We start from the raw sequence: 27,440 nt of genomic DNA on the forward strand, positions 1-27,440 counted from the left end.
CAATTGTAATAAACAAGCAACTGGATGGTCCTAGTTAGTTATAGACTCATTTATGTTGTTAGTTTATTTCTTAAAAATGCTTATCCAGCACAATCGACGTCTACAAATATAGACGTCTTCGTGTTTAGATGGGTTTCTACGTGCTATTTTGCCAAATACACGACAAAGGTGCGTATCTCCATTGGGCTTAGCTCTATAAGATACTTTGCGCGATCATCTGTTTTTAGAGATACATTGACGCGATCTTCGCCAACTTGTTGCTGTCGTCGTTTATGTAATGTAAAATGTCCCGCGTTGGCACTGCGCTTAAGTCTGTTACTTTGGGCGCCTAGCTCTCCAGGGCCTAGCGATTCCTTTGAATATTCAACACCTAGTAGAGGTTTTGCAGCTGAGAGCAAGTGACCACCGTTTGCAGATTCCGCAATTGTGGCATAGGCTTCATATGCCTCATCCTCCGGTTCAGGTACAAACTCCATACGTTTATGTTCGTCTAACCATGCATTTCCATCCAGAGTGGTCTCCCGAATATTTTCAATATTGAAGGCACTAAGCACATCCTTAATATTGAATTGAACGTATTTCGAATAGCGCGAATCCTCGTCTTTCTCTAGAATATGCTCAAAACGTACGAGCAACTCGTTGTCATGCCAAGGCTCCAAGGTAAGCAGATGTACAGATTTGGGTAGGACCAACGAAATGCCAGTGTACTGGGAATTTTATAATAATAATACTAATAATAATAGTAATAATAATAATAAGGATAATAATAATGAAAATGAGCATAATGATAATGATAACGATAATGATACTGATACGATTATAATAATAATGATGGATAATCAGGCAAATAGGTGTACTCACTGTATTTGTAAATGAGCTTAGCCATTGGTCGGATGTATACAATTCCATATTGCTGAAAAACTTCCATGACGGCAGCAATGTCTCCAGCTGCACAAGACGTTCGATTGCCTTTAGAGAGACATCGGCGCGTAGATAGGATTGACCCACAAACAAATGAGTTTTGCCCCGTGCAATGAGTCCCTCGCCGAATTCGGTTTCGTTAAGGGCTTCACCTACACCGAATGCATCATCCTTCAATAAACGTCGATGTACCATTAATTCTAAGGCACCATCCTCTAATGAGCTACCACCCTGAGCTCTGTCTGTAAGTATAGCCATTCGAGCTATCGTATCCTCCAAAGCGATTTTCGTGGTGATCGGATAATAGTTTCCTGCCACAGTTTCCTGTAGTTTTACATTCCAGGTATCACGATGATTGCGCTGACGTTTTATCATTTCGCGACCTGACCAAAAACGTTAAGCATACATTAAGTTGTTATTAAGAGTTTGACATATATAGTCTACAAGCTCACCATTAGAGTCGGTAAAGAATACGCCTTCAGACTTAATGTCCGACTTGAAGCGAGTTATCACTTCCTTGCCAATTTCATCATCAATTGGAATGGGACCCACTAACCACTCGAATTCCGCGTAAGTGCTCTGCTTATAGACTCGCACCACTTGGCTTATCCAATCGTTAAATTTCTGATGCACCTCTTCCACAAGTGAGCCCTTGTATACCTCTATTGTGACATGATCTGTGGCAAAACGTATATTGTTGTCTTTGGGTCGGAATATGTAGGCGCCTGAGGAACGATTTAGGAATTCCGCATTGTTTCCAGTAGCTCCTTCATAATATAAAAATTCCTGGGAAATCATACGCGTCATCCCATCAGCTGTGACTTCGGAGAGGAATCCATTGGTATCGAATGTAAGTTTAATATTCTATAAAGAAACTAAGGTATTATTGAAATACAAACTTTAGTGCAAATGTAAATTACCTCGTTTTCAATAACAGTGTAGCTAGATTCTCGTTTTGGCAAAGCGGTGGGCTTTATATTAACTGGACTGCTGTCGTCTCTTTGAATATAATACGTCTTATAGCCCATTGCTGGCAGATTGGAGGCCAGGAAAACTAGCTCGTACTCGGCAATCGAATTTCTGTGCTTGATTGCGGCCACAGGTTTGGGCACAGGCACGACTTGGGTGGTCAGGCTTTTGCCTAAAAACGGGTAAATTTAAACAGCCATATTTTAAAAAGAACCTTATTACTTACCTGTGGGATCAAGGACAATATATTTGTAATCTGCAACTGGAACTCTCACATACTCCTTGGTTGTATGAGCCAGCGGATTGTAGAGTGTCAATGCAAATGGACCGCTTGACTCGGATGTGGCACAACTGCTTATGTTTAGTAAGGTACATGTTTTAAATTCAAATGGCCGCTGGGAAGTGGGTTCGGATCCGGGTCCGGTCGAAAATTGATTTAACACATTTCGTATGTTTGTCGAACAGGCGCGCAGGGCAACACTCATACGTTTCGCATAGTCGAGAGCAACCTTTTCCTTCTCCGTGCCTGTCACAGCATCGTGGTGTTGCATTATGCCCATGGTCTCACGCAAGAAAGTCAAGTGAGGATCAAATTCCTCGGATCGCTTTGGCGCCAACGCGCTCAGTTGCTTGCATACCTGCAAGAAATGATTGCCGTCACGCTCGTAACGCTTCAAGGTGGGCCGCGAAGTGAAGTAGCCCGTCCAGTATGCATGTGGATCGGATGCATAAGGGAAGAAATCGTCACTCTTGGTAGGCCATGAGATGCCAGCATCATGTAGCGACTTCAAGTAGCATGAGGGTGTGGAGTAGAGGAGATTTATATTCGAACCATTTGCCTGACGCTCGTTCGCGTACCTATAGTTGGGTAATATGGAAACAGATAGTATTTTGATCTCCAAATAAAAACCCTGTTGGATACATTAACTTGCATAGTTAAAGAAAGCCCCTCACTACTCACTTAATTAGTTTATCCAGATTTTTATACCACATATCAGCATTCTGGTAATGGAAATCCTCGCCCATTGTTATAAGTAAATTGGGAGTTCGATAACCTGTAGCCATCTTATTAACAAACTCAAAGAACGCATCGATCTATACACAAAAAACATGTACTCTAATTACTTCTAAGGTTTAAGGAACAACTAATGGACCAAACAAAATGAGGGGCTTTCGTTAACACAAGTGTGCCAAAACAAACACATATACATTTATATATAACTTTACCGTATTAATTTGTCGAGATTCTTGTAATAAACTTGGGCAGCTTGATAAGTGAAATCGCCACCCATAGTTATAATTATATTGTTGGTGCGATAATAAATACTTTGGATTTTGACGTAATCCAAAAACGTATTAACCTGATGAATATTGGATGAGGAAATGATAAGACGCCACAAGGACAAATTTCATATGAAAGGATATAGAGAGACAATAAGTACAAAAAGCGAAATAAAAGTTCTCAAACTTACGCGTTCCTTCACATTATTATCTGGGCTATGTTTGCCATCAATAATTGGCTGATCTGAGCAGAGAATGTCGAAACAAAAGCCATCCGGTGCTTGATAATTGTTGTACAAAGCGCCAGAGAAGAGATCCGATTTATCGCCTAATAATTTTATAAAACAATCATAAAGAAATCCAATTTGATTTATTATATTAGCCTACCCAAATTCGCGGAACCATGCCATATCATTTCGGCTTTCTGTGTCATCAGACGCTCATCCTTATCCTGATAGTCCAGGCGACCAAAGAACATGCCATCAAATCCCATTTGCGCAAACATGGAAGCCATCTCTCGGGAATGTCCAAATGGATCAATTTGCCAGCCGACACGTGGACGACCGCATTCGCCAAACGTATCATTTAATTGCCTACAAATTATTTGTATTTACAATATTGAATTTGTACAGCTTTAAGCCAACAAATACATACTTTAATCCCCAAGCGAATTGGTCAATAACGCTCTGATAGTGAGTTGTCGCCTCATCATTCATGCTCCAAGCTCCGCCTATAAACTCCAGCCTGCCTTCATTTACCAGCATTCTAACTTGGTCCTGCATCTCACTCGTCTGTTCCTTCCACCATTTGAAGAAGAATGCTGACTCCACGTATATAAAGCGTTTCTCTGGATCTCTCAGCAGGGATTCCACAACGGAATCGATTATATACTGCACACCAGCCTTCTGAATTCGTGTTTCACTCCCATAGTAGTATTGGTCCACAGTCTTCAGCCATCCAACGTCATCGTGGGTGTGTGCTATTAGATGCACATTTAGCATGTTTGGTTTCGTTGGATGACAGCTCTGGAAGTATGCGATAAAACGGTATCATATTACGATATTTACCATTATATTTTAAATTAAAAAGCAAATGTATATTATATTGTAGCCTGAATCGTTGATTATATTTGAAGGTGCTGAATCAAACGAAATTTCGCTTTATGGTTTATGCCGTTTCGTAATAGAAAAAATCTAACGGCATCTACAACGGTTCTCTTTCAGTTTGATTGGACATTGCCAGATCATATGTTAAACGAAATTTGATGAAAATGAAGAACGCGCAAAATGTATAAATACTTTCTCAACCATCAACAGCTGATAAGGAAAAGTGAATAATTCATCTGCTTTACATGCACGCACACTTACATACACATATGTACATATGTAATATATTTGCATTTGTGATGCCTATGCAAGTGCATATGTATGTATGCATGTACTTTCCATGCCTTTGAATGAAGAAAAACTTACCGAGTAACCACACTTGGCACCATCATCAGATTTCGGCACAGTTCTAATATTCCTGGGCTCCACATAATGCACAGCACTGCTGAATATATATAATATTGCAAGCCCGACGCCGATTTTGTCAAACATTGCAAATTAGTTGAAGTAGCTATCGCCAACTAAGTGCGCTTCAATCGAAGTTCTTGCTTTTATAGTCCAGCTCGATGTGCGTATGTATGTATGTACCGCGATAAGGAACATATACAATTATAATGTACTTAGTTGAAGTGGTACTTCAGTATTTTTGCCAGCAAGCAGGCGGCACCAACCGGACGCGTGAACGATATAAAGCAAACTGAGCGGCTCTGGTTGGCAGCTTAAGCTCAGAACCTAAGAGAGAAATTTGTTGCCTTGCGCAGGTGGCTTACTCCCACTGAAGAACGAGAGGCTAATGACGTCACATAACTCTCACACTGCAAAATTCTGCAATACGTATAATTGTTGCCGGCTTGAAAGTGTTGAATAGAGAGAAACAAATTTCCTGATACATTTGTAAACTTGTCATTTGTGATGTCACAAATGTCATTGTTTATTTTAAATCAGGCACCTTCGTAGAGCAGCAGTACATGCACATGTGTACATGTGTATGTGCATGTTTTGCGTTGTGCTCTCGTATGCACAAATTTATATGTATATATGTGCATATGTCGCTTATGTGCCGGCTTCAAGTTATCAAATCATTTCATCTCCTCTCTTCTTCTCTCTTGAGAAAATGCTTAATATTTTGCACGTAACTGTTCCTGGCTACAATTTTCACTATTCAGCATGGTCGTTGAATTCGGATGAACATAAAAAAATTAGTACTCAAAAGCGCGGTCAACCAATAGTTCTTAAGTGGAACACTTAAGTTCGTATATGTATGTACTAATTTATACGATGTGGGGTTATTTAAATTGTATTGTACTTTAGCTGATAGCAACAGCAACGGTACTTGATATTTACAACAGTAATACATACAAACATGTACACACTTCTATTAGGTACATACATATGTATGTATGTATGTAGTTCGTCTATAATATATACATACGTTCATTTGTTTTGCTCTGCAGATGATTTCTATTATTTTTATTATTTTTTAAAATTTGCTTTCAGCGAAAAATAATTTTAAATTTGATAACCAAATAAATGCCAAAGTAAGCGCAGTGTAAAAAAATATACAAATTCAACTAGGCCCAGTACGCTAAAGCCCAGATAAAGGCCGGCAGTTCCGCCTATTGAAACTGAAAAGATTATTGCAAACAAATAATATATGTATTTATATTAAATAGCCAAGTGTGCGACTTACCCAAGAGATCCGTAAAGGAGAATATGACTTGCCTCTTGAATTGAATCCTTGGCCAGATCTTCATCGAAATGGAACTGCCCATGCTGCCAAGCAACTGTCTGGCGCCCCGCATGGGCTGAAAAAAAATATAATTAAATAATAAAAAAAATATTTTTTTAAATAAAATTATATATAATTACAAAAGCCCTTTTCATTTTGAGCACAGCGTCTATACAATTTTGTTCACAATAACATTCTGCTGGTTCCGCAAGATTATCGTCCTTCTTGTAAAATTTAAGAAAATAATCTTAAAAATATTAATTATATATACATAATTATGCTTATCAATATATGTATACTAAACTGACCGGCATGCCTGGGAAAGCAGGTCTTCAAAGTTTTGTAAGTGCATACAGGCTTCGGATTTGCAACTAAAGAGGTTTTGATAGTAAATTAACTGGCAGGTAGAGATATAGATATGAGATTATAATTGACTTACTTCGATTAGGGTAAAAGTGGGGAATACATTTACATATTTTATAGGCCAAGTTGATGCGGCACTCTTGCTGACAAATATTTTTGGTATAAAATGGATAATGCGTTAGATTTGATTCATGATAGAAACGGCATTTCCTTTGGCTTATAGACGTTTCACTGCGATATAAAAATATTGATTATATATGAATATATGTGAAAACCAATTTACTAACGTCCCAAAGTCTGATTCGGCAACTATTTCCTCGACTTCCGGTTCATAGATAGCTCCGTAATGTGTGTAGCCAAAATTATTATCCACCTTCATAACTTCAAAGGCAGAGTGTATATAGCTCTAAATGAATATATACAATTGACAATCGATCGCTACAGATACAGATTATCTTCAATACGTACATCTAAAGCCTCAAAGTCGAAGCCAAACATCGTATATCCCATATCGTCAAAGAAGCTTGCCTGCTTAACATCAACATATGGCTGCAAGTTCAGATATTTATTAAATTCCGGAAACTCGCCGAAGATTAGAAACCGTGAGGTGTACTCCTCGCCCAGATAAGAGTTGCACAAGTAGCACAGCCCGAACTCAGTGAGGATCTGCCTGACCCTCACGTGTGCCTGGCCATCAAGGCAGCGAATACGGATCTTCTCGATTGGCTCGTAAGTGCCATCAAATGTGAGATTGTAAATCAATTCCATATAGTGTTTGGGTCGAATGCCCAGCGAATCTAGTGTACCATCAATACTATCATATTCTGGTATATTCTGAAAGTTGATGTACGTCGCGTTGGCTAAATTTTCTAGAAAATCCCAAAACTCCGTCTTCTCACGTCCTCTCAGCTTATTTACCCTAGCATATAAGCATAACAAAAATATCATAAGAAGCCTACAAATCGGATAAATGAAATCTTACCGACAATAGTTGTCGAAGAGGGTATCATTTAAGCGCTGCATGGGACATCTGAAATATATATGATTAAAATTGAATTTTGAGTTCAAATAAAGGCTCAATCACATTGTTATGCTCGGCAGTGAGGTATTCCAATAATACGAGTTCCGCTCCAGACCGATATGCGTACTTTTTGTGTGAAAGCGTTGCACGGAGGATATGCAGGATATTATGCAAAAATAAATGGACGCGATCAAAAGTACAAGCCACAATAATCTGAAATGCTTGATTAATTATTTATCATTCTGTAACTCTCTTAAAACTATTTCTACAAAAGCTGTCAAAAGACACCTTTTCCATTTTTAACTTGAACTTATTTTCCAAATTGTATAATTTTTGTTTAAATTTACTTTTTGATAATCCATAAAAGGTGTCAAAGGACGCCTAGGTATACACAAAAACCTGGGTAGAAATAGTGTTAAAGTCCAATCTACCTCTCAAACAAAAGTGACATGCTCATCACTAAATATCGAAAACCATGGATACAACATGTATTTAAGTACAGACGTATAAAACTAAATGCCATTATTTAATTCTTTAACAGAAGTGTTTTCCGCGCACGCCAATATCAAAGTGAAATGGTCGAAATCAATTCCTACTTTAAAGCCCAACTCTAAAGGTTTTCGAATAGAGCATGTTGCTTATAAAGTCACGAGAATTAATAAAATATCTTGGAAAAATACAATTTTTATACCCTGAACCCATTAAAAATGGGTATAAGGGTATATTGTATTTGTGGGAAAGCCAAATGTATGTAACAGGCAGAAGGAAGCATCTGCGACCCCATAAAGTATATATATTCTTGATCAGCATCAATAGTCGAGTCGATCTAGCCATGTCCGTCTGTCTGTCCGTCCGTGCGTCCGTCCGTATGTATGAGCGCAAGGATCTCAGAACCTATAAGAGCTAGAGACTTGAAATTTTAGATGCAGATGCTCCTAGTTCCCGCGCAGATCGAGTTTGTTTCCGATAATCGATAACTTACTCCGTTTCCAAGCAATCGATAAAAATCGATAGCGATATCCTGTTTTTTGGGCAATTTTGGTAAATAATAAGAGCTAGAGTCACCAAACTTGACATATACATAGCTTCTAAAATAGAATATATATATGCATTTGATGTTGGAAGAAGAGGGTTCAGGGTATCCCCTAGTCGGGAGCTCCCGGCTAGAGCCTCTTACTTGTTTAATCTTGTACCACGTCCACAGATCAGCTTAAGATCCGAAACCGGACTCTCCTAAATGACCGAGTTTCAAAAGAACTCACCTATTATTATCCGGCTAAGTGATATCTCTAAGTCGGAACAACTTGGCACTTTGATTAGGTCGCGTGACAAGCTCACGTTTGCTCAACTAAACAATGAAACATCAGAAATCCATTTCAGTTTTAATTGAATACTTACACATACAATTATATGGACATATTAACTGAGATATCTGCCTTCATAAATTAGGATTTTTTAATTACATCGAGAGGCTGGTTGACTGATAATCGATTTTGGCGCGCAGGAGCACTTGGAGCTGAGCTTTCGATCGTCACAGGATGAAGTACGTTGCGGAGGCGGGGGTCGCTTCCTTCTCCGGCAAACGTTGCGTTTCTTTTTGGACTCACACACATTAAAATCAACATGTTGTGACATACGCTCCTGCACTGTTTTTACCACCTTCTGGCAGACCAGGCAGGTGACAATTGAAAATACCAGGATACAGCCTAAGACTAGCAAAATGAGCGGCACTTTCCACCAGACTTCATCCTTGTCATAGCCGTCTGTAGCCAGAAGCTCGGTGCTTCTTTTAATCGATCTGTAACACTCCTCGGCGCTTATTAGGCCAACCTTCGATTTCTGGCCACCTTCCTTGAGGCGTTGATTGACGCCGCTTGACGGGAACTGCGAGCGACAATCGGCGCAAACCTGATTAAACCAGGTAACGCACCGTTTACTCTTATCGTTGTATTTGCAATAAGGCTGCATAGTTATTTAGGATGAACTTAAAGTCAGCAAGCCTCTCCAGTCCATTTGGTATTTGACAATAGTTTCAGGGAAAGGCGTGCTTGGACTATATTTTATACAATACAATACTTCTACTATAACTAAATTTGGTTTAATCTTTAAGAAATACCTCTGAAATTCATAGATTAAAATTAGCGCAAAATTGGTTAAATTAAAACTAATCTGAAGAGTACTTGAAAGTAAAGAATTCTCAAGCCATAAAATGAATTAATCCCAAACACACATCGTAGAGTTAAAAGAAAATAGTATAATATCTTTAAGTGTGGCACTTGATTCAACTTGTATCGTTTGTGAGATATTTTTAGTAAACTGTTTGTTGGTTTCCTTTACGTATTTATGTACTTATGTGGTATGTATTAATAAATGTAAATGCACTCGCATGTCAAACTGGAATCCATTCCGAGAATTTGCGGCTAGATATATGCCTAACATATTTAATGAACATTCACGAATAAATGTAAGAAATTGCTTTAAGATCACGGTTTTCGGTTTTTTCTCCTTTCCTTCTTTCGCAACATTTAAAGCTACTTTTGCACGGCCTTTTCAGTTGGATTCGATTCAATGGAGCTTCGTGCAGGACATACAGCAATGGATCCGATAATATTCGTAGCTGCATAGCTTGGCCTGCACGGCCCATTTGCAGTTGGGAAAATTATCCAGGCATGCCGGAGCTTCGTCGTTTTGGAGCAGTTCGTTATTAAGATCTGCAAGGATATCAAATAAATAATAAGAGATGGAATTTAAAATATGTTCTAAAAACCCTTACCTTCGCATTTTTGCGTATTACAGTTGCGATAGATTGGTTCCCTAAGTGCGTATCTGCATTTGGTGGACTCCCGCAGAGCATTCTGTTTGTCATCGTACTCCAGGCACTTGACAGTGCGCCGCTGGGTGCCGCCTTCGCAGGATTTGGTGCACTGCAACACGAAATGAACTTCAGTAACTGGGAATTTATTCTTATTGCACTCGCCAGCTTACCTCGGACCACTCGGAATAATGCCAGCGCGGCGCACAGTACTCGATCTCCTCGTGCGAGCAGTTCTCCAAGGCCTGTGGCCTCAACTCCAGCTTACACTCCTCGTCATCGGTGATCAGCTGATTTCGAATACACAGCACAGCACGGCTACGGGTCAGGTTGAAGCAGTCGCCACTGCATGGTGACCAGGGACCGGCAAACCAGTCGCCCAGCTCGCAGGCGTTTTGCGCACAGGGTCGTCGGTTTTCTGGAATATCGCGCGGCTCGCAACGCTCCGCCTTTGTCTTGGGCCGGTCGCAAAAGATTGTGCGGTACTGCACGCCCGGACCACACGAGGATGAACAATACTGATTCCACTCGGACATGAGCCAGACCGCATCGCTAACAGTTTTTGGAGCCCGATGGCGTCCCAGATGCGTGCCATTGGCCGCATCCGGATGCAGATGCATGCGGTAACGGGCTGAGTTGCGACGTCGAGCTTTGGGGCATTCGCACTGCTTCTCGCTGGGCGGCTGCTCCTCCATGCAGGCGGCCTTATCCACATGTATTACAATGCCCGATGCCAGTTCCTGGACACAGCTCAGCTCACGCCGCCGGAAGTTTTCGCCATGCTGGCAGCGGCATTCGCCCCACTCATCCTGTCGCCAATAGGCGGGGCACGGCTGTGTGTTGCAGTGCAGCAGGTTCTCGTTGAGCACCGGTTTATCCGCGTGACCGCAACGGCGCTGCGAATAATAGCGCACCGGATTCTCACGAGCACAGCGCACAATCGGCGACTGGGTGCCGCCGCCGCAAGACTTTGTGCAGGCACTGAACCCGACCACCTTCCAGTTGAATTTACGCCTGCGTGCTGAGCGCGTGCTGCTCACAGAGCTGCCATCTTCGCTGACAGCGCCAGACTTTAGGAAGCCGTCGCTGCTCTCCAGGGAGAGCTCATTTTCCTCCGAGTCGGACACAATGGGCAGCAAGTACTCGTACTTAATGCCAGGATTCAGAATGTTGCTGTACACCTGGTGGGCAGAAAGTGCGTGTGAGCCGTTATGCTGGATTATGTTTGTTGCTAGTCGACATACCAAGAGTTCCACTGGATCCTTAATGGGGCCCGTGCTGGTGATCCACTCGGTAACGCCCTCGCCCTGCTGTACTCCATCGATGCGGTGATAGTCGAAGGTCGTGCCCGCCGCCTCATACGATCCGCTCTCCGACACCTCGTTCTCGCCATTGAAAATGCTCTTCTGTTCGCTTGTTCGCAAGACTGCGAGCAAATAAACAATAATTGATTTGCAATTGAAATATTGTTGGCTCGATTTTTAGAGCAGGCCATCAGTTATCTACCAAATTATAGCTTTATCAAAGGAAGGAATTCTAGTTGCAGCCACTACGAACTATGAATACCCTACCATTTAAATTAGCTTATCATGATGAAATTTTTATTTTATTAGTCTATATTTCCTCACTCTCATAAAAGTTGCTAAGCTAACAGCATTTGAGTTGTAAATAAAAGAATTTTAATCCTAAAAAAAATAAAAATAAAAAAATAGTCTATACTTCATCCATAAGAGACCTTTGGGGAAACCCTTCAAAAACATATTTTAACTGATTCGTATCGTGGAAATTTATATCCTTTTGGACTTGAGGTCTATATAATTTATTTACTTTCCCATCTTCTTCTTAAAATGAAAATTTGGTAAAGCTAATAGACAGTCGTGCACAGCTTGAGCTCAAAAAGGTATATTATTCGAATACCGGACTTTATTTACTCGAGATATACGAGATATACTCCAGAATAATAGAACCGAATAAAATTTCATTCAGATGGGTATTATATAAATATAAATATGTTAAAATTTATTCTTAATTCAATTTAATTAAGCTTAAGCTTACCGAGTAAATTTTCACTGTTCTTGAGTTCGGTTATGGATATATTCGATGCTCCGGCGGGTATTGTGGCCACATGTACATATGCATCCTCTGGCAACGGATCGCGAGTAAAGATACCAGTTACCGGACGGCACAGTAGTCCTCCACAGCTGACGGAGCCGCTATTTGCATACATGCCCTTTATGGAGCCATTGCCAAGAACGGCCTGCAATTATACAAGGCATATACTATATATATATGGAGAGCTGTAGATGGTATAATTGATTTTAATTGAAACAAATCAAAGCATGCCAGAAAACATTGCTTTGTTTACAAAAAACATCACCAAAGGGCAACGGGGGCTTAGAGGGGGAATAGAATAGAATAGAGTAGAATATAGAATCGAACACTCTCGACAGATGTCTAAGTTGACTCACCAGCCAGGTTAACGCCAAGTGCCAGAGCCTAGGCATATCGCACTATATATTAATATATACGCAAGGTGATCTCTGGTAAATGTTCTTTGTTTATGCGTTGAGTTAATTGTTTGATTTATACTGGATGTCAGTGGACTACATAAACAAACATATTTATATGTGCGTTAAATAAATTCAATGCAAATTACGTTCAATTTATCACAGCGCACGAAAAAAATTAAATAAGTTATCTTTAAAGTGCCGTATTCTAAATACCCTTGCGGAGATAAAACATATGAATCTCTGAGCATGAATTAAAAATATGCCAATTGGAATATATGTCTGACTGCCTCATAACACCATCCCAATTGGAAATAGTGCAGGGCTGCAACGAAAAACTATGTCAATTGGAATCAATGTCTGACTGCGTAACACATTTCGTGAAAAAATGAATATACACTCCGCTAGGGTATACGTAATAAAACATAACTATTAAAATGCAATAAAAAATAAAATGGAATTGGGAAAAAAGGATATATAAAATATATCCCAATTGGAATCAGTGTCTGACTTCGTGACAAAATGAATATACACTCCGTTAGGGTATTCAGAAACATAACAATTTAAATGCAATAAAAATAAAATAAAAAAAATTGGCAAAAAAAAGATACAAAATTAAGTACATAAATATGCGAATTCAGTTGTGGGCGAAGGTGCAAACCAAATTGATATTCGCTTCCGGGCTAAGTGCAAATTGCCAATATCGAATCTTGAGTCTCTATATATATATGTATAACATATATGCGGGTATCTGCATATGTGCCGACATTTATGTTGAAGTTGTGATAAACTCGTAAATGGCCGATCGCTGAGTGCCGCGCGGGCGACTATCATCGCCAGGCCGCAGCGCGAGATAATTCTGTTTTAATGGCCAACTGGCAGCATTTGACGCACTTTTGCAAGTTTACGATGGCCACATTTCAGTTGGCCAGTCTCACTTGGTTGTTTACGACGCGACCCGCGCAAGATTAAAGTGCTTTTCGATACCCTGTACCACATATGCAAGGGGTATATGCAGGCAAATCTAAAAATAAAACCAGGTTCAACTAGTTGGATGTAGCTTTAAGGCAGCAGCCACTATTTTTAATAAAAAGTGTAAAAAGCATATAACTATATTTTATGATTATTTATGATATGCAACACACCCTGTAACTATCCTTATATAGCATACTTTAAAGCGTGTGCGAACATGATTTTAATACCCATTTTTGTGCATTAAAAGTCGTCCTTTGACAAGGAAACAGTTTTTTAAATTATTCTGTTTTTATATATTTTTTGTCGAGGATTGTGCTAGCACTAAATTAATTGAGCAATCAACAAATGAATTGCCAAATTTTGAAAAAATTATTCAACTTAGAACATTTTTTGGAGTTAAAAATTGAAAAGGTGTCTTTTGACAGCTTTCGTAGAAATACTTTTAAGCGAGAAATGTTTATTACGTGGTATCGTATAGCACATCAACTGCAGCATTCATTAGTTTTAAGCACGATTCACAATTTCTAGACGTCGGCTTACATTTTATGCACACATAAATATATATATATAACAATATTAATATGGTATATAAAATAAGTATATATATTAGCGAATTTTAATGTGCTGCGCCTATCAAAGTGAGATTTTAATAGCCAGTCTCGGATACAATAGCACATACACAAGTTTATTAAAATAGCTCTGGCTAAGAACAATAAAAACATGACACTGCGTATTAGATCAGAAATTCATATGCACATATTTTTATGCCGCAGAAAAGAAATCAGAGGATACAAATTTTGATCTGAATCCAAATAGAGCAAAGCTAAGACTGACGTAGATTTTGATTTGAATTAAGAAATGTAAAATAGATATAATAAAAAATAGGCTGAATTTTCTAGAAAGCGGCAAATGGATCTAATTAAAGACTTTAAAAACAATTTAAGTATATTAGTACATTACGTAAATGCGAATTGTACATTTCTATAGGTAAAATGTATTCAATTGAAATTCTCAAGTGTTTTGGCTAAAATGCCAAAAAACAAAGGTTTTCATTTTCCATTTTTTTACATATATGTGAATTTGTAAAAATATTGAATGTAATATTTTTGAGATTTTCAAAAAAAACGTTTAACTTAAATATTTGACTTTTATTTAATTTTTATGGCATATTTAAAAATCACTTTAGTTACACTAATTAAACGGACATGAGAAGCTTTAACTTTGCCAAATCTTTTGCGCTTGTATTTAAAACTTATTCTGAGTTAAAAAAATATTTTTAAAAAATTTGTTTTTAACTGGTTTTGATTTTGTGATTGATTCTGTCAGAATTTTATTTAATTTCTATGGCCTATTTAAAAATCACTTTAGTAACACTTATTAAACGGACATGAGAAGCTTTAACTTTGCCAAATCTATGGAGCTTGTGTTTAAAACTGATTCTGATGAGTTAAAAAAAAATTGCGAAAAATTAGTTTTGAACTGGTTTTGATTTTGTGATGGATTCTGCGGCGACGTGCGCGATTCTATGAGATACGGATACGCATGTGTTGCGTGCTTCGATTCGCGTCGCCTACTAAAATATTCGGCAAAGCGATTCATTTATTTCTAAAGAGTTTTTCATAACGCGGAGTGTGCTGCACACACACAATCGGCACTCTTGTTGTGGATAGGCATGAGCATAGACAGCACTCGGATTTTGTTGTTGTTGCTTTTTAGCATCCAAGCAGATGAATAGGCTGAACTAATCGAATATTGTAATAAATAAGAGCAGGTATTTATTGTAATTGAGCCTCTTTACGATGAACAACTAATCACAGACGTGTACTGATTTGCATTTACACGACGTTAATAAAAAATAAATAAAAACTGAATACTGACAACTGAAAACCTAATGGCACGGGCGTTAAATAGTGGCTACCTGTTAATTAATGGAGCCACTAAATGCGGCTACTGTTCGGGCTGATAGCGTGTTTTATCTGCAATCAGCTATAACATAATTGTGCGTTTTTTTTTTTGTTTTTTTATTGTTAGTATAAACATTCACCTTGCAAATGCCGTCGACACACATTGCGCGGCCCACTCGAGTGGACTTGGAGCGATAATATTCCGCCGGACGTTGGCAAGGTGTTCCATCAATAACGGTATCATTCAGAGTGGCAAAGTATTTCATGCCCAATGGCTTGCAGTTCAGCTCGCACTCGGCATCGTCTGCCAAATGAATAAATATAACAATCGCAGGTTGTTCACAATTAAAGCCAGGCTCAAAGTCTTTTCAATAGATTCTTTCATATTTATACAATTCTCTACCTTTAATGTAGGGCTCCCAGCTATATTGGCGACCCTGGAAATCGACTTGATTGTAGGCAGCACATTGATATGCACGAATATCCAATGAATCCGCCGGACACGAGAGGTCATTGCATATCTGGTAGCGCTTCGAGAGGCCAACACAAGTATCGCTCGTATATACTCTACCTGTTGTAGAATTTCTGTAAATCAAAAGATTAATGTAAGATTACAACAAATAAAAAATTAGCATATATAAATGAGGCTTAGCTAAGGCTCGTCATATTGCTTTATGTTTTACAAGTTCTCATCTGATAATTATCTGTGGAGCTAAGTATATAATATGTAGAAATATTTTTACATATCATTATATATGAAAGTACTTCACAAAAAAACAATTGTTTTCTTTATTTCTTTTTAGTTTTATTTAATTTATGTGCGTAGACAATTGATCAAGATAATTTAGATACTCTCAATGATTGAAGAGATGAAAACATATCTCTAATCTTTAGTTCAGTTCGGTGAATTTCTTCTTCAGGAACTCGGTCAGTTCGGCGTTGGCAGGATTTCTGATCTCGAAGAGAGCCTTCTGCTTGTCATCGATTGAGATCTCGTCGGCGATGGCGGCGACGGCCTGTGCCTTCAGTGCCTTAATTTCTGTGGCGAACTTAACTTCGGGATCGGCTAACAGCTTCTCGAAGAACTCAACGCCGCTCTGCAGATCACTGTTGATCTTGGGCAGAGAGTCCTTCTTGAGGAAGTGCACAAATTCGGGACTGAATGCCTTCTCCAGGTTGAGGAAGCCGTTCTTCTTCGCCTCGAATTCGGTCAGTTTCTGCAGGCCTTCAAGTTCGGCCAAAGTCTTCTCAATGTCAGTCTTGAATTCGCCCTTCTCCAGGGACTTGTAGAAGCTGATCGCGGCGAGAATATCCTCATTTAATTGATCCTCCTGCAGCTTTGACTGGACAAAGGTGCCGAATTCCTTAGAGAACTGCTGGGGCACACCGTTGACCAGGGCCTGCTTCTCAGTAAAGTCCTCGGTCTTCAGGGCGGACTCGTAGATCTTGATCAGCTTCTGCAGATCCTCCTTGTGGGAGCCATCATCGTTGGTCAGATACTTCTCGTATTGCTGAAGTTGTCCGCGAATGTGATTGTTCAATGCCTCTGCGGGTTCCTCGGACAGCACGCACTTTAAGCAAATTTGGGTTTATTTCAGTTTACAGCTTTGGCTATATCCTGAGCAAACCTACCTGCACGACAAGCGCCAGCGACAGCAGGCAAATGGCAAATAATCTGGACATTCTGATATTTAATTACAATGCACAACAGCTTCGACGCGTTGATTGACGGAAACTCAGGTTGTTTAAAACTCGGCTCTCGTATTTATAGCAAAAATCTGTTCTCTCGCATTGGGGGGCTTTTTTTTTATATACTTATTTTAGTCGGTCATCAAAACAAGCGTACAAAGTCTGGCATTGTTCGGATCGAGCCTTGTGTGTTTGTTGCTTTTCTCGCCTTGTTGAGATTTTTTTTTAACTCGAAACAAGTCCAAAATGTAGAGTGAGACAACTAACAGAACTGTGAACTCAAGATTGTGGACTTGACCAAAAGATACCCTATAAAATACTCCACGTATCTCATGTCAATTAACAAATATACATCTGTGCCTTATAAGCATTAGATACCCGTTCATACTCTGGACTATATATGGCTGCCAAAAATCATATTCAACAATATGTATTTGGGTTTGTGTTTAAATATTCAGTTATTCCCTCATTAAGGGAATCATTATATTAGCGCTTATTTTCTATCTAAACTAACGGCAAATATATACAATTTCTTCAAGTTGAAGTAGTATATGGTATATGGCATACAGGTTTCCGTGATACGATATTTTTCTAGATTTTACGAGCCAAGTCGAACGGAATTAATGTTTGCACACAAAGTGGATTAGTTAAGTCAATAATTATCTAGTTAAGACATGGCTAAATAAAAGGCAAAATTGTTTATTTATGTACATGAGATGGAAAAATACAAATAAGACATTTGCAGATAAAGGTCTTGCTCCACCGCAAAATACCCTGTATAAAATGTTTGCCAAAGCCGAACCGACAAAGAGAGAGAGAGAAGGGAGGAAGGAAGGAGAAGTTGCAGAACTCTTAAATATAAATAAATAAAAGTTTAAATAAAATAAAATATCGAGTAGTATATCTAACGACCGGATAGACCCAACTCTGTTTTCAAATCTCATATATCTCTTAAATGTTGACAAAATAATTAGCATGAATTACTTTTCTGCCAAAATGACGCTGGACGCATACGAAAATAAAGAGTAAAAACCCAAAAGTCAAGGCAATAACCAGTTTAAGGTTTGCTTTAAATGACTAAGAATCAACAATTTTGACCACAAAACTACTTTACAGCCCAGACGCAACTCGGGGAACTTTCCTTTAATACGCAAATAGTCAAATATATAGCTAAATGCAATATTTTAATTGGTTACATTGTCCGGATTTAATGAACAGAACGTTCGGGCCGCAGCACGCAGATCTCGATAGCACAATCGCAGCCACGTGACCAGCCTCCAAAATGCTTCTCAAGTATCCAATTTACCTGATGTTCAGACCTATTAGAGTTCTCTTTGTTTGAGCATTAATAAAGACCTCGTTCAATTTGAATTGCTAATTTAAAGAACGAAACTTCACGCTGCACCGAAGCTAATATACTCTGGACTATCTTTATAAAACAAACAAAGCTTATTGGTATATATATAAAAAAATAAAGTAGATATATTTTCGGCAAGCCGAAGATTCAATACCCTTATAGACATTTGCCTGACGGTTCAGCAGACAAGTGAGAATAGTGAGAATAGCTCGCAAATTCTGAGATTGATAAAAATATCTTGGAATTCACAACATCTTGCAATACAAGCAAATCTTTTTCGACCGATTGTTTTTAAGACAGATACATGATATAACATATTAAATAATGTACTGACCGAGTTTGGTCACGATATCTTGAGAAATAAAAAAGTTGCTCATAGAAGAACCTACTTTCCAGACGATCGTATATGATATAGTGGTCCGATCCGGCCGGTTCCTACATATACCATATACTGCGTGCAACAGAAAGATGGATCCATGCAAATTTCCAAGAGAATAGCCTTAAAACCGAGAGGCGAGTTCCTATAGAAACAGAACAGACTATATTAACTCGGCTGCTGATGCCGATCTGGAATATAGGTATATACTTTATGGGATCGGATTTGTGAACTAGAATTTTTTCAAAATTTAAAAAAAAACCTCAATTCCATAATTTCTAAATACACGATTCAATTACAATACACAAGTATGTATAGTATTTGGAAATGCTAAAAATTTTACTTCAATATTCTTGTCTTAATTTTTTTTTACTTAATCTAAGCCTGTCTTTAGTCATATCTCAAACATAATCGATTGATTTTAAAATTTAGTCGCATCTTGGTCGTATTTTTCAAAAACGTTCGATTCATTTTAAAACCCGCACTGGTTCGTACTTAAAAGAATTAATATATTAAATGAGCTTAAGATTTTTAGAACTGTATACAAGAATTAATAAAAGTGTATTTCGCTGAGTGTATTTAATAGGTCTATGGCTCACTCACCGATCAATGCACTTGCGGGTCTGATGCATTATGCCGCCTCCACAGCTGCGCGAGCATTCACTCCAGGGACTCCAGTTGGCCCATCTGGGAAAGGGTCGCCCCTTGAGCTTGGGCTTTCTTGTAGTCGTCGTCGTCGTCGTCGTACTCGTCGTAGTCAGGGGTTCGGTTGCCAAGCCTGTGGACTCTTCAGCAATTAGAGATTTCGTCATCAATTGTGGTTCTTCAGTCGTCCAAGTTTCCGACATTTCAGATGAGTTGGTATCATTGAGTTCCAGGCTTCGCAAGCGGGTCGCTTGGGTTGATATGGGGCCAATTATATTGGCATTGTTGGAGCTGGTTTCGCTTTCCGTGTAAACGTCATTAATACTTGAATTTTGTTTGGTTGTTGGCTCCTTATTTATGCGCCAGAGATTCGCCAGCTCGAAAGACGATTTCCACTTGGTGTATTTCGCTTTTTCCGTTTTGAGTTTATGTCGATTCAGCCACTCTTGATGTTTCTGCAAGAAATGTGATTTGAAATATATATAATTATTAAAAGCATAGAGTGTATATAGAGTATATAAGCGTCAGGCAAACTTTTGGCAAGGCATTTGAGCTCTTCAATTGGGGAACTCACCTTAATTCTTTCTAAAGTTGATGTATCCGCGACAATTAATTGGGTTAAAGCTGCAACAATCAGGCAAATGCTAAAAGTATTGAATAATAATATAATATAAAAAATAATAATATTAATAATATTCAGTTCGCACTTACGTAAATATATAAATATAATTTGCCATTGTATTGCAATTGGAGAGCTCTCGGACTACATAGGTATGCGACTAATCTAAACGAAAGAGACAGAAAAGTTGCGTTTAAATATCGTAAAATAATTATTACTATAATCAGAGAAGCCTAAAACAATGCCTCAGTCGTGCTGGGATTTGAACCAGCGCCCTCTCTACTGGCTCGATAATTGAGCATGAACGCTTTATTGAATAGAGCTCCTGACCTTATAAATGTCAAAGCCCGTTTGGCGTCTGCTTGTTGGCAATAATCTAAAAGATAGCCCAGGGAATTAACTGTAACTTGTACTAACTAGTATATATACTTCTTAGTATACATTTAATGTTCGATTCCCAGGCGATGGCTTCCCTTGTGAAATGCTTGCGATAAAATAAAATCAATTAAATCAATTAATTTCAAAATGGGCAGAGCAATAAAGTAATAACGAGTTAGGGTAAGGCAAAAATTATTGGCAACTTTAAAATTCTTTAAAATTCAGTTCAAAGTAAAAACTGTTTAAAAAACTTTAAAAGAACTAAACAAATAAATCAAGTTCATAAATAAGTATAATTAATGATTTATTTAGTTTTGCGATAGACACATTGCTGTCAAAGAGTAAATACACGTTGGAATGCGAAAAGAAATACATAAATATATATAAGTAAATACACTGAGAGAAAAGCGCCAGAAAAAAGACTGGTTTTATTCTTTCATATAAGACTTCCTTTAGGAAAATACTAAAATTAAGAGAATTATATGTGATTTAGTTATTTTTTAAATAATTTATTAATATAAGAAAAAGAAAACTTGTGAATCAAATACAAAAAAAAAATGTTAGCTTAAAACTGATCTTTGCTTGTATGTTATTTCATTTATTAATATCTATTATATTTTATTTATTATTATTTATTTACTATTATTTATTATATTCTATTTATTATTATTTAATGTGTTTCGTTTAATTCGGGCTTAATAAATGAATTTATAGTACAAATAACTCGATGCTTTCTCTGAGTGTATGCATGCTGTTACCCAAATGTACATTCTATGCAAATGTTTGAATGGATTTCAACACATTTCTATGGATTTCTGGATGCTTTTACGCATAGCTGAGCTTTAAAAAACAAAATAAAAAAAATAAAAATGAAGAAAGAACGCATTGAAACATGTGATCATTAATCTGCTCGTAATTTGCGCTGGCTTCGACAGAGTTTGACACGCCCATCCCTCATTTATAATGAGCTCAGCTCAACTCAACTCAACTTAGCTCAGACCGGCTCGTTTCGGCTCGACTCGACTCGACTCGGATCGAAAATGAATACGAAACATTACATCGGCAAATTGTCTGTGTACGTACTGCTCCCCATGGCGGGTGCGACCAAATTAACTGCGTAGATTGGCTTTTTGCGATAGCGTCACAAATTTTCGGGATGAAAAGAGAATATTATCGCCAGCCCATCGGAAGTCGTTAGTTCGAATAGACGGGCATATGTATGCGCTCGAGCATACGTACATACATATGTTATGTATTTACATACATATATTAGAAGAACTTTAGAAAACTCATTAGAACTAAATGGCAAAACATTTTATGCCCTTGCGGAGGCTTCTATAAAATTGTCACGAAACATGTAACACACGCAATAAGAGGTGTTAATCCCGCAAAGTACATATTATACTGAGTATTAAAATATTTTAATATTCAAATATATATCATATAAAATTCGACTCTCTTTGGAAGCAATCTTGATCCAATTGGGCATACAATTCGTCAAAATTTGAATTTTGATATTCCCTTTTACTATATCTCAAGCAGTTTAAATCATCATACATCTGACCAAAATTTGTCTATTACATCACACATATCCTCTTCTAGAGGAACTATCCGTAAGAGCATGTATTTAATATTTTCTTTGTTTTCCGAAATCCAGCTATACGTGAAACATAATAGTATAGGGGCATAAATAACGGACTACTATATCATATATAGGAACAATCTGCTGGAAATTATATTTTTATTGCTGGCAGCACTTCGCAAATATCGCAAATATAAATAAAAAGGGTATTTAATATAATCATCCGAATTTTATCCGGTTTTATATAACTATACTAATATATCAAATCTTTAAAAAATTAATAAAAGTTGATTATTTTTGTGTGACATTTTTAAAATAAATGAATATTTAAGTATATTGAATATAATTCAATTCAATTTAAATTAAAGAAATGTCCTTTTCATAAACCATTTTGATAAATGTCTAATTAAGAACATGATGTAAGATTTGTGTTCATTTATCTGCACTACAAATATATATACTATATAAATTACTATATATATAGTATATATATATAAATAGTACGCTTTGTGACAATCCAGCAAATCGCCCGTGACCATGCTACAAAAAAGAACAAATGCGATAGCAAATGTGAGCCAAAGTAGTTGCTGGCATCGTTTTTTATAATTTGGACATTTTTGAGCAATACAATAAAAGCACAGTGTGTGTGTGTGTGTAGCGAGAGAAGGGTGTGTTCTCTTGGCAAGCTCCCACAGAACTTAAACCAGCTGCTATCTGACAGACATTTCTGAATATATTCTGAACAGTTTGAATGGATTCAAATGAATTGAAATTGTCGCATACTATTGACCTTCATGGTGAATAGTTTTCAGAGTGAATGTTTCAATATTTGGGCGCTGCCTAACACTAACCCACTTTGGCCAAAAAGGGTATTGCATTTTGAAAAGAATAAGAACATTTCGCATGCACAGATTAATTGATATATGTCTATGTAGAGCATAACCAATAACCTTTGCGGTCTATGGATCACTCGAAAATGGCCCAATTTGGTGGCAAATAAATGACAAACGACCCCATATTCGTTTCAATGTTAGAGTATGCAGAGTATTCAGTTAGAGTATAGATGGATATTTTAGTTTCAATATTAGAGTATTCAAAGTATTCAGTTGGAGTACCGACGGATATTCAAATGTTATAGTATTCAAAGTATTCAGTCAGAGTATTGATGGATATTTTAGTTTCAATGTTAGAGTATTCAGAGTATTCATTCAGAGTATTGATGGATATTTTAGTTTCAATGTTAGAGTATTCAACGTATTCAGTTAGAGTATTGATGGATATTTTTGTTTTAATATTAGAGTATTCAAAGTATTCAGTCAGAGTATGGATGGACATTTTAGTTTCAATGTTAGAGTATTCAAAGTATTCATTCAGAGTATGGATGGATATTTAAAATACTCAGTTTGCGACAATCTTTAAAGAATTAGGTCACCGATTTTGAGCGCTAATTAAAATGTATCAAGCATGTGTCAGTTATATTGAAAAAAAAAACTCACTAATTGCAGAAAAGAAAAGTTCATAAAGATTAAATAAATAATATGTTTTAAGTATAATTTACACTACAAGTAATATAGCTTTTATAGCTTTTGAAATATGTATTGAAAAAAAGTTGAATCAGTAAATAAAATACATTTGCAACAAACTTATGAATTGGAAGGGTATATAAACAAGCCAGTTGGCTGCTAAATAAGATGCAGAGAGTGCATCCGCATTAAGTAACATTAATGAGCCCGCGCACTTCTCGAATATGTGTCAATCGAGTCATTTCCATTCCCTGCCTGTTTCGAGTCATACCCATTCCGGACAGATATTTGTTTGAAAATATTGCTTCAACATATATATTCATAGCTTTGTGTTTACAAATTGTGCAGTGGCACTTGAAGCTGTGAACAGGCTCTTACGAAATGGAAAGCCAGTGAAAAGTGGCAAACAAATTGCATATTTATGCCATGTGCATGCATTTCCACATACTTCAATGGAAGCGACAAATGTATATGGATCGGATATGAAGTGTATTTCATACGGAAATCGAGTCAAGTGTCCACAATATTCGCATGCTACCATAAATGTACAAAATTGAAATTTTGGTCGTAGGAGAAGTGTTTTGGCTTATTTATGAATATGTCTGTGCATTTTTTTAGATATGTAAATTTAATCATGTGCGTACTGACAAAAGACACTATGCGGCCAGAAATTGAATACTTTTACAAAATCGGCGCAAACATTCAAATATGAAATAAACAAAAACAGCCGGCGAATGTTGATCAACAAAATGATTGCTCACAAAAAAATATGAATGTAAATTTACAATTATTATGAAACTTTATAATTTATTGATGTAAATACTCTGTAAGCATTCGAATGCAATTCTCGAATATATCTGATTTTTTTTCCTTGTGCGCTTTTAATCTCAGCCAGATTTTTTCTTATACAAAAAGACACTCAATATTCGTAAAAAAAATCCCAACAACAAGAAGGGCTACCTACAGTACTTAATGGCTTCATTTGGGATTTTTATTATATCTGGATGCTATTGTCTCCACGAAGACAATAAACTTGTAAGATTGATTGATGCACTTGAGCGGGAAGCCCGGGATGTCATTGGGCCATAAGTGCATTTTGTAATTGTGACGTTGCGTTGAAATGCTTATAGCCAACGAATGTATTTGAATCAATTTTTTATTTTTTTTTTCACTTTCAATTCAATTTGGCCCTTGCCCCAACCCACAAACCTATCATGCACTTTTTTGATGGCCTCAAAGGGCACGCGCGGCATTGTTTCACACGCTGTAAACTGGACATTATGAGAGGTTGATTGAAGAAAATGTGGTTGTTAGCAGGAAAGACATTAATGATTAGGGCTGTAGCTGCCAAGATATCTGAGCCAAGTTATTTGGAACAATAAGGTATATTATAAGTACAACAACTTTCTCCCTAACAGATGATTCCTATGATATAGAGCTCCGATCGAGCCGAGTCTGACATTTGTTTTGAGAATTTCCTAAAAAAGACAGTCCCTTTAGGAGTATAAAAAGTGAGCTCTCATATGTATCGAAAGCCATATACACTTATTAAACTCTCAAAAATATTAACTATAAAATCTATTTGATTTTCGTTCGTACTCTTAACTAGCTTAGGATAAATCCCGGCTCCTAGGGCTTGTAGCTGAATTAAGGTTTATCCCTGTTTAATTCTATAACCATTTAAGCCCTTTGCTTACCCTTAAAAGTAGTTAGGGGTTTTCGTTTAAATGAAACTAATATTCGGTTGCAGTGTCACTTTTATAAATCGCATAACTCACTAATGCTTTTCTCATTTGCCAATAAACATTTGAATGGAACGCACAAGTATTATGCATAATATAGTATATATATTATTGCAAGGTTTTCACGGGGTTACGATTCGGGCGAGATAAGGTTCGGTGTGTGTGTTTTTGTGAAAACCGCCTCCAAAAAATTGAACCAAAACTAACAAATTCGTATGTTTTCCCGATATATTTTCGTTTCAATTAAAGCCGCCGTCATCGTCGCGTGGTACGCAAATCCAAACTAAAATCGCTGGAAAATCGTTTTGGGAATTGAAGCGCGATGAAGACAGCCTCAGCCTCAGCCTCAGTCGCCGCCGACGCAGACGCGGACGCAGACGCCAGCTACTGCCTGCGACACAGAACTATGGCCAGAAGGGGGGGTAGGTGGGTGGTGGGCGGGCGGTTTGTGGTTGGCGGCGGCGGCGGCGGCGCGCGCCCAAAAAAGTCTGGATGATGCGTGCCTCACACACTCACAGTGCGAGGGCGCGAGTGAGTATGAATGAATGTGCGAGTGTGCGTGTGAGTGTGAGTGCGAGTGCGAGTGTTATTGCGAGTGTTTGTTTGAATAAAAGGCATCTAGAGGCTGTTGTTACGCACTTTAAATCAGAGCAACTTGGCTCTAGCTACCACTTAAACATACTCCCAATACGACATACATATACATATATGTACATATGTTACATACATTCATGCACGCATGTTAATCAAATACACATTGTTTTATCACAAGCGGAAATGTTGGCTAAACAGAATTGTGCCTAGCTAAGCCACAAACAGGTGCATTCACATTCATATTCACATTCACATTCAACAATGTTTACAGTGGAATTACACGCAAGATCAAATATTTGTTATGCTAATCGTGTTGTAGGGTCTGTCACAACGGTAAATTAGCCTAAGGCAACAGTTAGAGCATCTAGTTAAGCCAAAAAGACCTTGTCTTAGACAGAATGAATACAATATGCACGTTTCCTGAAAACAAATCGTCAACTTGTACAGCATTTAAGCTTAAAGTTATGTCATATGCATTAATTGAGCGAAATTCGGGCGCATCTGTATTTCGCAAGAATGTTGGGGTTAAAGTTCAGGATACAATATTTTATGGTTCGCTTATAGATTGCTTAAATGTATAGAAAACAAGAAATAAACAGCTATCTTCGGCTGCCGAAGCTTAAACACCCTACCAAACATTTCAATTCCGCCCCATTGTTCCCATAGGATCTACATGATATGGTGATCCTATGCCAACCTATAGTACCTATATGATATAGTGATAGTTTGATAAACCATGAACTCGAAATGGGAACAGATTCTTCCAGTTTTGTGATAAATTAATTCTATCAGATCTTATCTTAATTATATAAACATAGCCCTAAATCTGACAGACTAATTTTCATTTAAGAAAAGAGACAGACGAAGATGTCTTCATAAAGAACTCGGGATGTATTCTTTTTCGTTACAAAACGTAATACCCCTCACTATATATATAAATATTATTTATAAGAACATTTAAAAAATATTAAGGAATATATATCACATACATACCCACATTGGAAATTGAAATGGGTAAATAAATTCCGAAATAGTTCAAGAATTTTACTTGTGCTGATTCCTAGCACCATATATGAATAGTTTAGGCCTTTTGATGAGTGTTGAATGAACAATTCAAAATTTAAATTAGGAACAAGCATAAATTTTAAATAATTTATGCAAGCGAGTCGTTCACGAAATGAATATTACTATTTTTTTTATATTTTGTCGTTGTGGGTAATTAAATTAAAAGCTGCGCATAGAAATTACCATTAGGTTCAATTAAAATTGTTCGAGCAATTGAATTGTGAGCTGCATTCCATTATTCACAAAATCATTAATTTCTGGCGATCCATAAATTTTTCTTAA

At 37.5% G+C, this 27,440-nt stretch overlaps 5 protein-coding genes across 7 annotated transcripts; all 5 read right to left on the reverse strand.

Moving 5' to 3' along the window:
• Positions 1–9: 9 nt before the first annotated feature.
• On the reverse strand, positions 10–4,973 carry LOC115763288 (lysosomal alpha-mannosidase). 2 transcript variants are annotated; one of them, XM_030705773.1, is made up of 10 exons: positions 4,644–4,973; positions 3,826–4,196; positions 3,559–3,764; positions 3,363–3,499; positions 2,852–2,985; positions 2,117–2,748; positions 1,842–2,062; positions 1,374–1,785; positions 862–1,304; positions 10–707 (listed from the first exon to the last, which is right to left on the reverse strand). In XM_030705773.1, the coding sequence occupies exons 1-10, from the start codon at positions 4,767–4,769 to the stop codon at positions 144–146; spliced, it is 3,246 nt and encodes a 1,081-aa protein (XP_030561633.1). In that variant the 5' UTR covers positions 4,770–4,973; the 3' UTR covers positions 10–143. The 2 variants fall into 2 exon arrangements, with proteins under 2 accessions (XP_030561633.1, XP_030561632.1); XM_030705772.1 differs by lacking the exon at positions 2,852–2,985 and adding an exon at positions 3,118–3,251.
• An 813-nt stretch (positions 4,974–5,786) lies between these two features.
• On the reverse strand, positions 5,787–7,841 carry LOC115763279 (sodium channel protein Nach). Its single transcript, XM_030705758.1, has 10 exons — positions 7,822–7,841; positions 7,454–7,603; positions 7,352–7,399; positions 6,838–7,288; positions 6,657–6,775; positions 6,446–6,600; positions 6,315–6,377; positions 6,147–6,253; positions 5,968–6,082; positions 5,787–5,902 (listed from the first exon to the last, which is right to left on the reverse strand). Exons 1-10 carry the CDS (start codon positions 7,839–7,841, stop codon positions 5,787–5,789), a joined length of 1,344 nt encoding a protein of 447 aa, XP_030561618.1.
• LOC115763033 lies at positions 7,564–9,434 on the reverse strand. The gene is made up of 2 exons (XM_030705442.1): positions 8,789–9,434; positions 7,564–7,603 (listed from the first exon to the last, which is right to left on the reverse strand). The coding sequence occupies exon 1, from the start codon at positions 9,356–9,358 to the stop codon at positions 8,846–8,848; it is 513 nt and encodes a 170-aa protein (XP_030561302.1). The 5' UTR covers positions 9,359–9,434; the 3' UTR covers positions 7,564–7,603; positions 8,789–8,845.
• Positions 9,435–9,493: 59 nt separating this feature from the next.
• LOC115763028 (thrombospondin type-1 domain-containing protein 4) lies at positions 9,494–27,410 on the reverse strand. 2 transcript variants are annotated; one of them, XM_030705434.1, is made up of 11 exons: positions 27,342–27,410; positions 20,367–20,439; positions 20,230–20,299; positions 19,614–20,110; positions 15,992–16,173; positions 15,729–15,892; positions 12,258–12,459; positions 11,447–11,628; positions 10,376–11,383; positions 10,164–10,314; positions 9,494–10,101 (listed from the first exon to the last, which is right to left on the reverse strand). In XM_030705434.1, exons 2-11 carry the CDS (start codon positions 20,390–20,392, stop codon positions 9,956–9,958), a joined length of 2,628 nt encoding a protein of 875 aa, XP_030561294.1. In that variant the 5' UTR covers positions 20,393–20,439; positions 27,342–27,410; the 3' UTR covers positions 9,494–9,955. The 2 variants fall into 2 exon arrangements, with proteins under 2 accessions (XP_030561294.1, XP_030561295.1); XM_030705435.1 differs by lacking the exons at positions 15,729–15,892; positions 15,992–16,173; positions 19,614–20,110; ... (1 more) ...; positions 20,367–20,439; positions 27,342–27,410 and adding an exon at positions 12,671–12,767 and having other exon boundaries at positions 9,495–10,101.
• Positions 16,387–17,304, reverse strand: LOC115763032. Its single transcript, XM_030705441.1, has 2 exons — positions 17,221–17,304; positions 16,387–17,159 (listed from the first exon to the last, which is right to left on the reverse strand). The coding sequence occupies exons 1-2, from the start codon at positions 17,269–17,271 to the stop codon at positions 16,479–16,481; spliced, it is 732 nt and encodes a 243-aa protein (XP_030561301.1). The 5' UTR covers positions 17,272–17,304; the 3' UTR covers positions 16,387–16,478.
• Positions 27,411–27,440: the final 30 nt, after the last annotated feature.

The sequence above is a fragment of the Drosophila novamexicana genome, unplaced genomic scaffold (assembly GCF_003285875.2).
Source record: "Drosophila novamexicana strain 15010-1031.04,08,12 unplaced genomic scaffold, DnovRS2.1 tig00000689-arrow-pilon, whole genome shotgun sequence".
Classification (NCBI taxonomy): Eukaryota; Metazoa; Arthropoda; class Insecta; order Diptera; family Drosophilidae; genus Drosophila; species Drosophila novamexicana.

What these genes read in the sequence shown, in the direction of transcription:
- LOC115763288 (XM_030705773.1), bottom strand. Translation starts at nt 4,769, where the DNA reads ATGTTTGACAAAATCGGCGTCGGGCTTGCAATATTATATATATTCAGC. An exon ending in AATCTGGATAAACTAATTAA is followed by an intron (nt 2,749 to 2,851) that starts GTGAGTAGTGAG and finishes ACCCAACTATAG; the next exon opens with GTACGCGAACGAGCGTCAGG. An exon ending in ATTCTTTACCGACTCTAATG is followed by an intron (nt 1,305 to 1,373) that starts GTGAGCTTGTAG and finishes GTTTTTGGTCAG; the next exon opens with GTCGCGAAATGATAAAACGT.
- LOC115763279 (XM_030705758.1), bottom strand. Translation starts at nt 7,841, where the DNA reads ATGTCACTTTTGTTTGAGAG. An exon ending in CTCTTCGACAACTATTGTCG is followed by an intron (nt 7,289 to 7,351) that starts GTAAGATTTCAT and finishes CTTATATGCTAG; the next exon opens with GGTAAATAAGCTGAGAGGAC. An exon ending in TCAAAATGAAAAGGGCTTTT is followed by an intron (nt 6,083 to 6,146) that starts GTAATTATATAT and finishes ATTTTTTTTCAG; the next exon opens with CCCATGCGGGGCGCCAGACA.
- LOC115763033 (XM_030705442.1), bottom strand. Translation starts at nt 9,358, where the DNA reads ATGCAGCCTTATTGCAAATACAACGATAAGAGTAAACGGTGCGTTACC.
- LOC115763032 (XM_030705441.1), bottom strand. Translation starts at nt 17,271, where the DNA reads ATGTCCAGATTATTTGCCATTTGCCTGCTGTCGCTGGCGCTTGTCGTG. An exon ending in CGCTGGCGCTTGTCGTGCAG is followed by an intron (nt 17,160 to 17,220) that starts GTAGGTTTGCTC and finishes ATTTGCTTAAAG; the next exon opens with TGCGTGCTGTCCGAGGAACC.
- LOC115763028 (XM_030705434.1), bottom strand. Translation starts at nt 20,392, where the DNA reads ATGGCAAATTATATTTATATATTTAC. An exon ending in CAACTTTAGAAAGAATTAAG is followed by an intron (nt 20,111 to 20,229) that starts GTGAGTTCCCCA and finishes CATTTCTTGCAG; the next exon opens with AAACATCAAGAGTGGCTGAA. An exon ending in GTGTCGACGGCATTTGCAAG is followed by an intron (nt 12,460 to 15,728) that starts GTGAATGTTTAT and finishes GTATAATTGCAG; the next exon opens with GCCGTTCTTGGCAATGGCTC.